Raw genomic sequence first — 16,820 nt, 5'->3', positions numbered from 1 at the left:
TCACTTAGATGTCATGTTTTATGGTTTCCTTACAGCTTTTGGAGATGAAGATGAATGCTGAAAGGAGAGGAAATACAGCATTGGAAATTTTGAACAGGTAATTGATTTAGAACGCAATTTCGGACTTTGAAATTGTAAAAATACCACATCAGTTTTGAAAAGTATGGATATCCACTTTTGGATGCGGACTTTCAATATCGAATTCCTGTTATGATGCTTAAGTTTTGTATTTTTTTTCTTTTCAGGTGGTTCCAGTTTTGGGAACAATAATTCATAATATAATTTTATTATCAAATCTTTTTTTGAGTTTTTTTTATTCTCCTTTATGTTTATATTAACATCTAGCTGTTCCCTATAAAATCAAGCGTTTAGAGAGATGTTTGGCAACTAGAGATAATTACGAACATAATTAGAGAAATACTAGTAATAACTAGAATTAATAAAACTAAAATTTTGGGCAATTAAAAAAATGTACTCTTCAGATAGTGATATTTTTCATGTAATAATGTGATTACATAATAAGAAAATATGCGATATTTGTAATGTAAGATTAAGTCGCTGTCATAATACTGTAAGTTAAACACAATTTAGAATAATATTGAAAGTAATTGAAAATAACCTTGAATTTTATAAAGTTGTTCGTTGATTTGCTCATCGTTCGATATATATATGCCGTCTACTCTTAAAAGTCAAACTGCATTCACTGTGACTAACCTCAAGTTAATTGACTTCAGAGAAAGCAATATTATAAGTTAGGAAGATTTGAAAGTTAAAATATAATTCATCCCCTAGGGTCATCAATACTTTGGTTATAAAATTGAAGCGATGAACCGAGTGCGACGCCTGATTGGGTTCCAGCTAATGTGTAGATTCGGCAATTGACTACAATTTCAAAAGGCTGACCACAATCTTGGCAAGTGTAATTCTTTTTTACTGTGTAGATTAACATGTGCAACCTTGAACGTAGATTATATAACCACCACACTCTTGGCATGTGTGATATTTCTTTCGTTTTTGGATTAACGTGTGTGTAATCAAATTTAGACGACGTTTATCCACAACCACACTCTTGTCATGTGAGAGGTTTGGCTTCTATGTGGATTAACATGTGTGTAGCCAAACTTGAACGTCTATTAAATGCCCATTCATACTCTTGACATGGGTGACATTTTTCTCCTCTGCGCAGGTAAACTTGAACGTTGAATACCTTACCACACTCTTGGCATGAGTAAGGTTTTTCTCCTGTGTGTAGCCAAACTTCAACGTCGATTAAATGCCTTACAACACTCTTGGCACGTGTCAAATTTTTCTCCTGTGTAGCTAAACTTGAACGTAGATTAAATGCCTTACCACACTCTTGGAATGTGTAGGGTCTTTCTCCTTTGTTGATTAACATGTGTGTAATCAAATTTGAACATTTAAAACCATTATCACACTCTTAACATGTGTGATATTTTGCTCCTTTGTGGATTATCATTTGTGCAGCCGAATTTGAACTTTGATTAAATACCTTACCACACTCTTTGCACCTTTAAGGTTTTTCTCCTGTGTGGATTATCATATGTGCAGCCAAACTTTAACGTCGATTAAATGCTTTACTACATTCTAAGCATGTGTAAACTTTTTCCTGTGTGGACTAACATGCGTCTAGCCGAACTTCAAAGTTGAAATGCCTTACCACGTTCTTGGCACGTGTAAGGTTTTTGTCGTGTGTGGATTAAAATGTGTGTAGCCAAATTTGAACGTCGATTAAAAGCCTTATCACATTCTTGGCACGTGTGAGTTTTTTCTCCTGTGTGGATTAACATGTGAAAAGCCAAAGTTGAACGATGGTTAAATGCCTTTCCAAACTCTTGGCATGTGTAATCTTTTTCTACTGTGCTGATTAACGTGTTTAGCCAAACTTGAACGTTGGTTAAATGCTTTACCACACTTTTCTCACGTGTAACGTTTTTCTTCTGAGTGGATTAATATATGTGTAACCAAATTTGAACGTTGGTTAAATGCCTTACCACACTCATGGCAACTGTATGTTTTTCTCCTGTGTGGATTAGCATGTGCGTAGCCAAAGCTGAACGTCGAGTAAATGCCTTAGCACACTCCTCGCACGTGTAAGGTTTTTCTCCTGTGTGGATTATAATGTGTGAAACCAAATGTGAACATCGTTAAACGCTTTACCACACTCTTGGCACGTGTGAGGCTTTTCTCCTGTGTGGATTAACATGTGTTTAGTCGAATTTGAACGTTGTTTAAATGCCTTACCGCACTCTTGGCAAGTATGATGTTTTTCACCTGTGTGGATTAACATGTGTGTAGCCAAAATTGAACGTTGGTTAAATGTCTTATCACACTCTTTGCAAGTGTGTGGTTTCTCACCTGTGTGGATTAACATGTGTGTAGCCAAAGTTGAACGTAGAATAAATGCCTTACCACACTCTTGGCACGTGTGAGGCTTTTCTCCTGTGTGGATTAACATGTGTTTAGTCAAATTTGAACGATTATTAAATGACTTACCACACTCTTCGCACGTTTGAGGTTTTTCTCCTGTGTGGATTATCGTGTGAAGCCAAATGTGAACGTCTTTTAAACGCCTTACCACACTCTTGGCACGTGTGAGGCTTTTCTCCTGTGTGGATTAACTTGTGTTTAGTCAAATTTGAACGTTGATTAAATGCCTTACCGCACTCTTGGCACGTGTGAGGCTTTTCTCCTGTGTGGATTAACATGTGTTTAGTTAAATTTGAACGTTGATTAAATGCTCTACCACACTCTTGGCATGTGTGTAGTTTTCCTCCTGTATGAATTACCATGTGCGTAGCCAAACTTGAACATACTCTAAATTCCTTTCCACATACTCCACATATGTGAGATTTTTCATCTTTATGAACTAACTCACCACTTAACATAGTTGAACTTTGACTAAAGCGTTCATCACTCTTTTCGTACGTATGACGCTTTTCACTTTCCTGTGCCACCATATCTCTTGTCCAACGTGATCGATGAAATCCTCTGCCAAACCGCGTCGAAGTATCAGATTCCTCATAAGAATGAGAAATGGCTTCATTTAATGTAGTAAACGTATCCCCTTCTCCGTGGAAAGCTAATATGTTATCGCGCCTGTAACAAATTCAACAAACAAGGAAATGTGAATGGAGATAATGATTAAGTAGCAACAAAAAATGTAATCATTCGCTATATTACATGATAAAGTTACGCTTCATTTGTTTTATTACATTAAATATTGTAGAAATATGAAAAGTCAACATATGAATATTGTGTAAAATAAGTGGCTGTAGTTTGTTTCACTATATCAAACTGACCTGTCATTTATATCGTGGCGGTCATATGTCTATGAACAGGTATTGTCGGCTGCTTTGACACGAATGCACAGTAGGAGATTTACATCTGTCTTATCTGTAGTTTCGTGGGGAGAAAAAACAAACTTCCGATCCAAAGGATTAAGACCAACTCAACGTATTAGTAGAAACTGAACCGAAGATAATTTACTTATCTCATCATAAGAGGAACACGAAAGGCGTTTTGAAACGAATTAAAAAATTACATACAACTTTCCAAGCTAAGGCAGAAAAACTTAAAGTAACAAGACTAAAGACGAATCATTTGCAGCGTAGTGATCGCGGTTCAGTCGTCTAGGCGCTTGGCCAGTAATCTCGAAGTTCTTCGATCGAATACAAGTCAAGCATTTTTTTTTACTTCAGGAATTTTAAGTTGATTTTAGTTTAGCGTCCCTTTCAGCAGCGAGGCTATATGAGACGTGGACCTACTGATTAACGTGGAATCCTAACCACATGAGCTCCCGTCGGGAATCGAACCCGGGTCTCCCACGCCAAAGGCACATACGCTAACCGCTTAGCCACGGAGGAGCTCTTTAGGAATTTAATGGAGATAGATCGGCGATAACACACGCTTCATTACAATAAAATATTTGATACTCGTTTGTTTAAACACTTGAACTATCAAATTTTCAGGAATAATACTAGTAATAATAACAATTATCTCGAAGAATATTTAAAAATTAAAAACTTATTATCGCTCAGGTCGTACCATTACAAGCAGAAACGTGATATTAGGCGCACAAAAAAAAAAATTTCGGTTTTGTGTAATGTTGCCAATGAAAAGACGAATTTCTCATCTCAATTCTAAAAAAAACCAAACAAATCGTGATGAAACTTTTTAATTCGAGACGGGACAAGGTCAGCTCACACTATCGTCATGCTTTGGAGATTAGAATCGATACGAGAAGAAAGCTATTGTAAATATTTCTCATCTTATCTCGATTCTCGAAATAGTGTATGCCACTCTTTAAGCAACAATTCCTCTGTAGACTGAATCTTATACATCATTTTGTTAGTTTGTATTTCAGAGCTCACTGAATTATGGTATGTATATATATTTTTATAGCAAAGCTTTTTTAATTACATCTGGAAGCTTGAGAAGTTAGTTTATTACAAGCTTTAGTGTTCAATTATATTCAGTTCTGTTTTTACGGTTATTTTCCTGAAAACGTACAGTAGAATATATTCTGCACGAAATATTAGCGGAAATTTTTCGTTTAAATTTGAGTAGCTGTAGTGGTGTCTCATGAAGGTACGGAACCGCTTTCCCGAGACTCCTTCGACATCTTCTGTAGCTTAGCCGGCATAACCATCACTTAAAAACAAAGTTTCTTACGGCTCTTGTGAGTTCAGAATCCTTACTTTCTACACGAAATATACCTTGAAACTTTCCGTTATAACATTTGACTAGTTGTAGGGAAACTTTCCTTTATAACATTTAGCTCGTTGCAGGGAAAGTTTCCGTTATAACATGTAGCTAGTTGTAGGAACGTATCGAGAAGGTGTGTGCTATTGGTCCTGACACTTTTCTCCAATCCCGACTATTTTGTAACTTATGGCTTACGCTACGGGCGATTTTACAGGCTTTAATACAATGTGTTCAAATACGAATTTATTACCAATATTATTATTATTATTATTACTGAATACTTGATACCTCAATATTACGTTCTACTTCCCTAGCAAAGCTGGGATAAACGCAAAAAAAAAAAAAAAAAAAAAAGTGACAAATCTTAGGAAAAAGACGAAAATCAATGTGAAGGTTACGATTATATTTACAAGAATCTAAAAACTACCAAAAAAGACGATTTCAACCACACGGCAACCGTTTTCCGGATTAAATTATAATAGTCTTCCTACAACTGCCTTTACAATACCATTAGTTATACGGATAACGTGTTGAGTTTTGCATCTGATTAGCCTAGTGTCGACAGTAAATTTCCATCAGCTCCTGCGCGGACAAAAATAATTAAAAATTAAGCAGAAAGATAGATAAAAACAAGAAATAAGTAATGTAGATTTTTCATGTAAGTTAAGTAAATATGTTTTGACCTTGAGAGCGACAGAGATATTAATGTAGTTCATAAAAAATTTTTCTTGTTGATATTTAATGCTATGTAGGTGTGAGAGGATAGCAAACAGCTGATTGAGTATACGAACACACATACATGTTTTACACTATGCGCCTTCATGTGCATTTATGAATAACAGAAAATATTTTAATACTAATACACAATAACACACTGAGCAAAGCTATGTGATAATATGTAAATAACAGTATCACGTGACAGTTTCAACACAATAACTGTGCAAAGAAACAGAGAACATATAGAGAATGCTTCGGAAAGCAGGAATTAGGACGTACTGGAAAGGAGGAAGCAGATTAATTGAACTAGTCAGAAGAACAATGAGGAAAGCAATAGCGAACAATGATCAAGGGGGAGTAATATATAGAGTAGAATGCGCGGAGTGTAAAAAAAAATTACATAGGAGAAAAAAAAATGCAGAAAAGGATTAAACTGCACAAGTGTGATGTAAAATTGAAAATGGACAACAATGCGATATACAAGCATCAGAAAGATACAAACCACAGGATAGGGTGGGAAGGAGCAGAGGTCATAGATGTAGAAAACAGAACCTTGGTGAGAAAATGGAAGCAAGCCAGGATGATTATGAAGGTAGGAGGCAAGGTGATGAACTGGAATGCAGGATTCTCGAGAAATAAGGGGTGGGAGAAGATTCTGGTTAAAGAAGAAGAAATGAAAAGGAAAAAGAAAGAAAGAGAAACAAAATAACAAGGAAAATAAGGATAATTAGAGGACAGAACGCATCTAGCAGAAAAAAAGTAAACTTTTAATTGAACATGTGTGCAGCTAAAAAGTGAAAGTGAAAGCCGCACAAGTGTTACTCTTTAATGAAGGTGCGGAGCCTAATTAAAAGTTGATCTCCGGACAGTATATATGTGATGACTAACTCCCAGCAGCCAGAAGGAGTGGAACTCTGATGAAGACCCAGTTCTTGTGTTGAAACTGTCACGTCATACTGTTTTTTACATATTATGACATGGCCTTGCTCAGTGTGTTATTGTGTATTAGTACAAAATGGAAACAAGGCCTGATAGAATAGTTAAAGAAAATGTTTTGTATATGGTACTAGTTTATATTTGTGTTAATTTTATATTGAAGCATTTCGCAAAGTGAAACCCGAGTTGTGAAAAGAAGGATTTGTTGTTAATGATCGTAATATCAAAATTTTTAGTGTCTCATATTTTAAGTGCATGTTTCTTATTTTCTTATTAAACTGAATTATTTATATTTTTGTACTATCAATTAGTTGCTCGTAATTCATTTCAATATGGAGGATAGTGTTTTAGAACAATTTCAAGCAATGTCGACAGAGGAATTAGAGAAACAATTAGAAACCATTGCTCAAAAATGGTAATGAATATTGGACGTCTAGGGCAAAAAATAGATGAATCAGTAAGTAGGTGAACTCCAAAAGTCTATAACAGAAGCGATTTGGGAGCGTAGAAAAGAGCAAATTGAATGCCAAAGCAGACAGTTTACGTAATAATATCAAAGTAGCCAAGAACTCCTTAACTGAGGTACGCTCTGAATTAGTTAATGCGGCCAATCATGTTGATTCAGTTACTGCTGAGTTTAAAAATAGTGAAGCGGAATGAAAGAAAGGTCTCACTGTGTTCTATGAATACATGCGAACGGCATAGGTTGAGTGCAGGCAAACCAACAAAATACAACAGTGCAAAGAAGTGCAAGGCGGAAAAGAAACCGTAAATACTCTTGAATTCAAGCCGGCCCACGTTGTGAAAGATATGTGCCAAATAAACCGAAAAGTCGATTACATTCAGGAAAAGGAAATATGCAGTGTAGAGATAGCGAAAAAGGAAGAATCGTTACGTGTACCTGTAGACAATTGTTTCTAATGTAATTGTTTTGCCGGCAAGGGATACCGATGTTTCGCACATGATAAGCGGTAGCGTTGAGGTTGCGCGTATCCGCCCTCTTGAAGAAGCCAGGGAAGGCTTGAGAGTTTAATTGATGATTTTGTGTGATAACGAAGTTACAGTGTTGTCGCTTTTGTGTCGCAGGCAAATGGTTTTGCGCGATTTCACAAATTCAAATTTGTCTTTGTAACCGTGTATATCTAACGTAAGTTGGATTTTAGTGGTGTAAATCCATTCCAACTTTATCAGCCTTGAGTATTGTAGAAGGGAACGATTTCAAATTCACAGTTTAGAGTGTAGACCGGCCAAGCGAATTGTGTTTTACGTAGTGAACGTCTCGTACATAATATATTGGTCGGAAATGTTTACCGTAAACAAGCGTAAAAGTAACACTTCCAAAAAACCACACGCTGTTGAAAGTATATTTCCGTTATAGAACCCAAATGTAACACTAAGAAGAAAAATAAGATGGCAAATGATACCCAGTTGAGTTTTCGTAATACATTATTAACGTAAACTTGATTTCGAGGAGCATAATCAGCAGAGTTAAAATGAGCAATCGTGATCATAATATCAGTACATCAGATGCAACATTTATAGATTTCAGTTGCCGAAATGTTTGAATTTTCAATCTAGTACTTCACTATTGCGAAATTTTAAGAGCGAAAATTTAAGTGTAGTGCTACTCAAAATGTAGACCAGTTGATTGCTCGTAACGATAACAATGTTCGTCGACCTCCACGTACAGCGTATTCTCAGCGCGCACAACCACGAATTAGGTGTGCAGTAGGAAATAAGTTGAGAATAAAAGGAAAGTGCTTTGGTAAGCGTAATTCGGAACAAATTAAACTCGGTCAAAGACGAACTACATGCAAATTAAAGTCGAGCTGTAGGCGAGGTTATTTCGAGTCAAACATGCGGAAGAAGTATACAACGACCTCGAAGAATACTAAAAAGCTTAAGCGAAATCACGTACAAACATTGTATTAAATATAGTAAACTACATGGCAAAATATAGTAACAATAAGCGCAAACATAGAAAGAAATTTATGACACGCATCGCAATGTAATGTAAATTCAATTGTCGTAAAGGAAGGCGTGTCATTACGTGGAAATTTAGTAAATGCGCTGTATAAAAGTGAAAAGTTACGCAAATTAATCAAACTAACTGGAAAAGTACACGTAAACGTGCTAAATTACAGCTTACAAGAGTAACCGGCACAGATGGAAAATTAAAATCTTAGCCCAAATTCTTAGCCCGTGAACTTCAACCAAACTCGGAATAAACCCCGGAAGAGATGAGAAATCGGAAATACCGAATTTGACCTTTTAAACTTTTAGAGAATAAAAAAGGATTATTGTTTATTTATTTGATTATTCTCCCAAATTTCGAAGGTTACTTTTCATAATCAAAGTGTGTGCCCACCGCCACTGACGCACGAGCCCAGAAAACCATCAATATCGCTCTACAATCAGGTACGTTGACTTAAATGTCATGTTTTATGGTTTTCTTACAGCTTTTGGAGATGAAACATGAATGTTGAAAGGAGAGGAAGTACAGCATTGGAAATTTTAAACAGGTAATTGATTTAGAACGCTATTTCGGACTTTGAAATTGTAATAATACCACACTACTTTTGAAAAGTATGGCTATCAAGTTTTGGATGCGGACTTACAGTACCGAATTCCTGTTAGGAAGTTTAAGTTTTGTATTTTTTTTTTCTTTTCAGGTGTTTCCAGTTTTGGGAACCATACTTCATCATAAAATTTTATTATCAAATCTTGTTTTGAGTTTTTATTCATTCTTCTTTATGTTTAAATTAACATTTAGCTGTTCTCATACAATCAAGCATTTAGAGACATGTTAGGTAACTAGACATAATTACGAACATAATTAGAGAAGTACTAGTAATAACTACAATAAATCATAAAATTAAAATTTTGGGTAATTAAAAAGTGTGCTCTTCAGATAGTGATTTTTTCATCTAACGTTGTGATTGTATAATAAGAAAATATGCGAAATTTGTAATGTAAGATTAAGTCGCTGTAAAAATACTGTAAATTAAACACAATTTAGTATAATATTGAAAGTAATTGACAATAACCTTGAATTTTATAAAGTTGTTCTTTGATTTGTTCGTCGTTCGATATATATATATATATGCCGTCTACTATGAAAATTAAATGTGCATTTAATGTGACTAATGATACCTGAAGTTAATTGACTTCAGAGAAAGCGATATTATAAGTTAAGAAGAGTTGAAAGTTAAAATATAATTCATCCCCTAGGGACATCACTACTTTCGTTATAAAATTAAAGTGATGAAACCAGTGCGACGCCTGGTTGGGTCCCAGCTAATGTGCAGATTCGATATTTTCTAAAATTTCAAAATTTTGTTCTAACTTTTAATGTTTGGCATAATTAGAGAAAAGTGTCATAATACCGTCAGATGGGGTTAATTGAGACTGAGACAGATGCGTATTTTCTGTATTCGGAGTTTGCTACACTGTAAACATTTTTCGGGCGCAGTGTACGCTATTTTGTTCTTGGAGATCTAGTAGACTTGTACGTGTGTGTCGTGTAAAAATTATGTGCATGAATAAGTGGCGGGAAGCTTAAGCTTAGAGTATAAACGTAAGCATTTTCTGACGGCGTTTCAACTTCCGTGTGTGCATACTTCAAATATTATGGTTGAATATCTAATCGACTTGTGTTTTACTATTACAAGTTGTGGAAGCTTCTTAACACTTTTTCGTTTCTGTTGGTCATATTTTGCCTTGTAGAGGGCGTTTTCTGACGAAAGGTGTGTTGCTGTGGTGACTGAGACATGCCAAGAGTATATAAGAAAAAGGCGGGAAGTAGGTCCTATCGCAACTACAATGCAACTCAACTACAAGAAGCAGCAGAGTATTCGGAAAAACATCCCTGCCAATCACTAAAGACTGTTTCGAGCAAGTTTAGTGTTAATAAGTTTGCGTTACACCGCCGACTAAGAGGTACATACTCAGGAACCCCAGGAGGTCAACCTGTTCTAACCGTTGACGAAGAATACAAATTAGTAAATGGTAATGTTCACGCAGCAAAATGGGGGTTTAAATTCACTAAAATGGAAGTACGTTTGATAGTTAAAGGATATCTTGAACGATCAGAAAGAAGAGAAAGAAGATTCAACAATAAACTGCCTGGACTGGAGTGGACAATTTTTTTTCTTCGTCGGCACTCGGCTGTTGTAACACAGAGATTAAGCAAAAACATTACTCGTGCCAGGGCAGGAGTTAGTGTGGAAACAATCAGTGCATACTTTAACAACTTACAAGAAACTTTGAAAGACGTTCCACCTTAAAATATTGTTAACTTTGACGAAACGAACTTTGTTGACGATCCTGGTAAATCTAAAATTATAACCAAGCGGGGAGGAAAACATCCTCAACAAATTGTAAATTCATCAAAGGCATCTAAATCTGTGATGTTTGCTGGTACTGCCGATGGCACACTACTACCGCCGTATGTGTGCTACAAAGTCGATCATCTTTGGGAATCATGGTGTCAAAATGGACCAACAGGAACACGTTATAATCGAACAAAATCTGGTTGGTTCGATCAGCATGTGTTTGAAGACTGGTTTATGACTACTGCATTCCCGTACTTCAAAAGGCAAAACTCCAACCTTAGAAAAGTACTGATAGGTGATAATGTCTCCAGCCATCTCTCCGATCTTGTGATTCAAGAGCTTCCCAAAGAGGGAATATAATTTGTATTGCTGATTCCGAACAGTACGCATTTGTGCCAACCATTTTAGACGTTGCGTTTTTTGGACCTCTCAAGAGAACTTGGCGTGGGATTCTTTCTGCGTTGAAGAAAAAACATCGCGGTTATCTGACCAAAGACTTCTTTCCTTCCCTTATTAATAGTACTTTAATGAAAATAGAAGAAAATTCTGCTCAAAACCTTCAGGCCAGATTTGGAGCTACAGGCATTTTTGCTTTGGACAGAAATCAGGTTTTAAAGCGAATTCCAGATAAAACCAGAGGTCGGCCCTTCTTCCACTAATTGGTCTGGTGCTTTTATAGATGCACCGCAATCAGCCAGATTTGAAGATAAAACTAAAAGAAAACGTAAAAGGCGTATTGATATTCAACCTGGAAAAAGTGTTACTTTGGGCTCGATGGATAAAGAAACCAATGACACAGGAAAGAACTATAATGACTTACGTGTTGATGTCAGTTTAGAGGCAGTTGAAGATGGAAGAGACAAGGAAAGCGAAAATATGCCCAACCAGCTTAATAGCAAGGAAGAAAATTTTTCAGCTTCTGGTACGAAAGGGAATGTTAAAATTGGAGATTTTGTAATTGTTACATTTCAGTCTGAAAGGGGTCGATGTTTAAAATTCATCGGAAGAATTTGTACTATAGACGGAGAAACTATTACAGCCACTTTTTCTGAAGGAGAGCACAAAAGAAAGAGGAGTTTTCATTTATCCACAAAAAAAAAAAAAAGATACATAATCGTTTAATGTACAAGATATTGTATGTAAAATAGAACCTGTTAAAGTTATGAGACGTAGACCCATCTGTTTGATGTCTCTCTCTTTTAGCAAATAGTTTATCAAGTGTATTTCTAAGAAAGTGTATTTTTATTTGTTGCATTTCAGGCTGTAGTCTTTTTTTTTTTTTTGTCCTACCCGTAATGTTGTATTGTAGTGTTAAAAATATAATTTTAAAAGCGAAAAATAAGTCTCACCTTACCCTGATGTTAGAATTACTTGAGACGTACAAAGACAATTACGTATGTCTCATGTCACTTAACTGCATGGGGTGACATGAGACAGTCTATATTTAAAAATAAATAATGATTAAGAAGAGGTGAAGGTTTGGCAATACCATGAATGACAAGTGTGGTAAATACCTCCACAATTCCGTACCAAACCGAATCTTTCCAACCATACAATGTGTCGTGACATACAAATATTCAAAAATCGTCTCAAGTCGGCCCATTTGACGGTAATAAAATTGATGTTCGGATATTAGATTTTGATATAATACTTAGTTTTGATTTGGATTTATAGAAAATAATTAGAGCTTTGATTTGGATTTAGAGAAAGTAAATTAAATGTTATTCTTTTTGATGTTTGAAAATAACTTTTGTTTTGTTGTGCCGGGAAACATAAACCGGTCTCGAGAAAAAGAAAAAGGGAAGACCGTTTAAGATTCCACGGTACCCTTTACTACGATAAACACGGGATACTATGATGTATCGATAGTACAGAGTGTCTACGTTAGTTAGACAGTATATGGTAAAATTCAGGTTTATGTTATGAGAACATATTAAGATTGCTAGTAAGCCCTGAACAACATTAATGTTTAATGAACAAGTTAATATTACTGTTATCTTGTGTTTCAGTAATGTGAAAAATGCTCTCGGATGTGACTTTATTCTCGATAAAGTTAAGTGCTAGTAAGCCACACATAAGTATTAGGTAGAGCTCTTTAAAACGTTACATTTGTAAACCTACCAATTTTGTAGGTACGAGCGGGCCTGAAGTAATACTAATGATTAAAAAATTGATGAAATGCGGGGCTGTAGCATTAAGTCTCCTCCCAGGGTGTATTTCTTGTCGTCCTTTTCATTATGTTTATTTTCTTAAAATGCCTCCTCAAGGCCTGAATGTTGACAGCCCAATTGGGGTTGGGAAATTAACCCTGATGTGTCATGACTTGAATGACGAAGGCATGCAACCGGGTTGGAATGTAATGTCTTAGGGTAGAAGCGACCCTGCAAGCTTCAACTGTAAGAGATCGTCACCATCGTTGGTTTTAGGAACCAATTCATTAATCTGTATTTTTGATGAATGACTTACAACCTGTGTTGTCAACTAATGACGCACAGAATGGCGCTCCGTAAGGCTTCACCGCCGTTAAACTCATTTATTTGTATTAAATTGTTCAAGCGGTTATTAGTTAAGTTGTATAATGCAAGTTACGTTGTATAATAAACGAAACTGACTTAACATTGACGGAAATTCTTTTCAAATTTGGCGGTCACTACAGTGACTGCTTTCTATACCACTACAACAACAAACCGTCCCTGTAATTAGAACTGATGCTGACCCCCAACATTAACGCCAAAATAAAGTTACATGTTCTATCGTAGAGTGTAGTTAAAACTTCGTGTATACAGTTCATGGTTTTACCTACAGATGACTGTGAAACTCTTTTCATATTTTGTGGGAAGAAATGCCCGATGTGCAAAGTAACCCCTTGTTAAAGTAGCTAGTAACCACTATAAGCGACATGAAGTATCAAAATTCAGTGTGGCAAATCATAACACGGAACTATGAAAATGATTGGGAATGAAGGGATCCATATAATTAAGAAGTTACGTCCCTAATGTCTTGTGTTACATTGGAACACTAATATACAAGCAAAGAAAGCATTACCTATAAAATACTTACCTTTCAGGATGTTACCTATAAAATACTTAGGAACGTACAAGAACACATTCAACACGTAAGTCATCCTAAATACAGAATTTTGCGCTATCCTTGTTTACCCACATTTTGCGTAATGCCCTAATCTGCATAGCAATCTTATTTTTACCGGCCATCTAGCACATGCTGGTTAGCGTAGTTTTTACAATAATTCATATATCATGTACGTTCAACAAGCCCCTAAAGTGATCCCATATTGAGAAATGCAGGTCCATACCCTAAAAAAGATTCCTGGGAATGTAAAAAGTCGACTTCCTTGAAAAAATGAGTGCAGCTATTAATTGGACTGATGTATGGACCTCTACAAATAATGAACATCTATTGCTGGTTAAAATATTCTTTATCTTGTATTTTACTTATGTCTTTCGACGCCCGCCGGAAAAATCAGGCTAGACCCATTTGAGCTAAATCCTAAATAAAATCACAAACGTCCATAGTTTATGTTCGAATATAATACATTACAGGTTTAATTTTAGGATAATTACAATTTTTCATGATTTGTTATTTCACATAAGTCTCTATATAAATAAAACAATATCGTCGAGCACCCATATTTTAAATATATGCAACAATTAGTGAGAAATGTGTAACCAATAATAAAGAAATAATTATTTCATCAAGATATGAACTACATAAGAATTGCATGGATGGTATCAATCTTATTATTATTTTTATTTGGTATACAGCTAGTCTATGTGTGCCATGTCATTTCCAAATTGTAGGCTACTAACTCACGTTCATGATATCTCTCATACCTAAATATTTATCCTGAAGTATTGCTTTTAACTAACAAAATTTCCGAAACCATGTAACCGTATTGTCAATCTGAGCCAATTAGTTAATGAAAAATTGAACATTACCTTTCTGGCCGAACTGAATTTAAACTTTTTGTTGTTAATTGTTGGGAGTCATTAGAATACGACGCGCAAGTCTCCTGAACCACAAATTTTCTTAGTGTTTCTATATTACTTTCAAATGCAGGATCTTCTTCTAGTGCTAATTCTGGTTTCACCCTATCAACGTTTAGTTTCAAGTCCAAAGAGCATATAGCTGTATCCTTGTCCACTGATACCTCTTCTTCCGTTGTAGATAATATTATCACTTTGTTTTCATTCATTAGTTCGTATGTCCACCCTTTCCCTTCGAGCGGATCTTCAAGAGGTAAGTCATAAGCAATTTCTTCTTTGCACATCAATTCCAACTTAACAGACGCCTTACCAGCCTTTGTGAATTGAAATATAATAAGAATTTAACACTGTTCTTATACTCCCTTTATATTTTACGTTGCCAGTGTTAATGACATGTTTTACAAGTACGTTCTCCAAAAGCAACTTTATATTTCCAATCTTCTTCTTCTTCCTCTTATTTTTCTACATCAGCTACAAATGCTCTCTCGGCAATTGATTGTTTGTTTGTAGTAACCATCTTAAAAGTTTTGCATAGTATCATTATCACTGTATTTAACAAGCATATTGGCAATTAAGAAAGGTTATTAAACGTGTAAGATGTAAAAATTAGAATAGTTGAGAATGATAAAAAGTAACAAGATGTGTACAAAGTCAAAAACAGATAGAAAGTACTAAGTATGATAAAGCGAAAATACGTGAAAAAAAGAAGTGTCGCAATCAGGAAAAAGTCAAATTTCAGGCCGTGTCCAAAAGATACAAGTTCGCATTCGAAGTACGCTCACTTCAGGAAGTGACGTCACCTAGTGTTCAAGTTCACAAGTGTGCGAGTGCATAGTGCGTACTGTGCGAGGATGTACATAGTGATGGGCCTTGGAATATTCCCGGTGGGAAGGAATTTAAAAATGGGAATATTCCCGGGTTTTTTCCCTGGCCTATAAATTCCCGGGAAGGAATTTATTTCCATTAATTTACTTTATCTTCCAAATTATAAGAATCATATGGCTAATTAATTTATTTAAAATATTATGATTTACTTCTAAATTTTAAAGAATTTGGAAGCTAAAAGATTTAAAATTATTTGATGGTACTTTATATAACTAATAATAACTAACTAACTCTATGGCCTATGGAACCCGGAGGTTCAGTGCCGCGTTCACAAAAGCTCTCCACTGACTTCTATCCTTAGCTAATTGCATCCAGTTTCTACTTTGTATTCCTATCTCTGCGAGATCCATCTTAATATTGTCCTCCCATCTGCGCCTAGGTCTTCCTAATGGTCGTTTTCCTATGGGTCTACCAGTCAAGACTTTGAAAGCGTTTCTACTTTCTTCCATTCTAGCTACATGACCTGCCCACCTAAGCCTCCTAGACTTGACGACCCTAACAATGTTGGGTAAACCGTATAAACTATGTAGTTCCTCGTTAAGAAGCTTCCGCCATTCCCCATTCTCGTTCCTCTTGGGTCCGAATATTCTTCTCAGGATCCTGTTCTCAAATACTTTCAGTCTATGTTCATCCCTCAGAGTAAGCGACCATGTTTCACAACCATACAGAACAACAGGCATGATTATCGTTTTATATATTTTAAGCTTCAAATTCCTCGACAGAATTCGCGACGACAAGAGATTTTGAACCGAATAGTAACACGAATTCCCTGCTTTTAGTCGACATTTAATTTCTTCGTGAATATGATTTTCGTCTGTTAATATTGATCCTAAATATTTGAAAGTATCTACTTTATCAAAAGCATTATTTAATATTTTAACGCCTCCACAATTTGCCGTATTACGGTCCCGACGCACTTCCATGTATTTAGTTTTCTCTGCATTTACTTCTAAACCCATGTCCCTGCAAGCGTTTAATAAGATCTCTGCATTTATTTCTACTGTTCTCCTATTATCCCCTATTAAATTTACATCATCAGCATATGCCATAACCTGGTGAATGCCGTTCAACTCTAGACCCTGGTTGCTATCTTTGATTTTCCTTATGGCGTATTCCAGCACAAAGTTAAATAATAATGGCGACAACGCATCTCCTTGTTTCAGGCCATTTTCGACGTGGAAGCTCGTGGACAAAAATTTTCCTACCCGGACTTTACTTT

General features: G+C 35.7%; 1 protein-coding gene across 1 annotated transcript; it reads right to left on the bottom strand.

The window, feature by feature from the left end:
* Positions 1 to 225: 225 nt before the first annotated feature.
* On the bottom strand, positions 226 to 15,463 carry LOC145674952 (uncharacterized). The gene is made up of 2 exons (XM_081745251.1): positions 14,669 to 15,463; positions 226 to 3,117 (listed from the first exon to the last, which is right to left on the bottom strand). The coding sequence occupies exons 1-2, from the start codon at positions 14,998 to 15,000 to the stop codon at positions 2,511 to 2,513; spliced, it is 939 nt and encodes a 312-aa protein (XP_081601377.1). The 5' UTR covers positions 15,001 to 15,463; the 3' UTR covers positions 226 to 2,510.
* Between the last annotated feature and the right edge of the window lie 1,357 nt (positions 15,464 to 16,820).

Source organism: Thermobia domestica, chromosome 18 (assembly GCF_964235325.1).
Source record: "Thermobia domestica chromosome 18, izTheDome1.hap1.1, whole genome shotgun sequence".
Taxonomy (NCBI): Eukaryota; Metazoa; Arthropoda; class Insecta; order Zygentoma; family Lepismatidae; genus Thermobia; species Thermobia domestica.
Note: the sequence above shows the minus strand (reverse complement) of the source record. Positions and strands in the feature narration are given on the sequence as shown.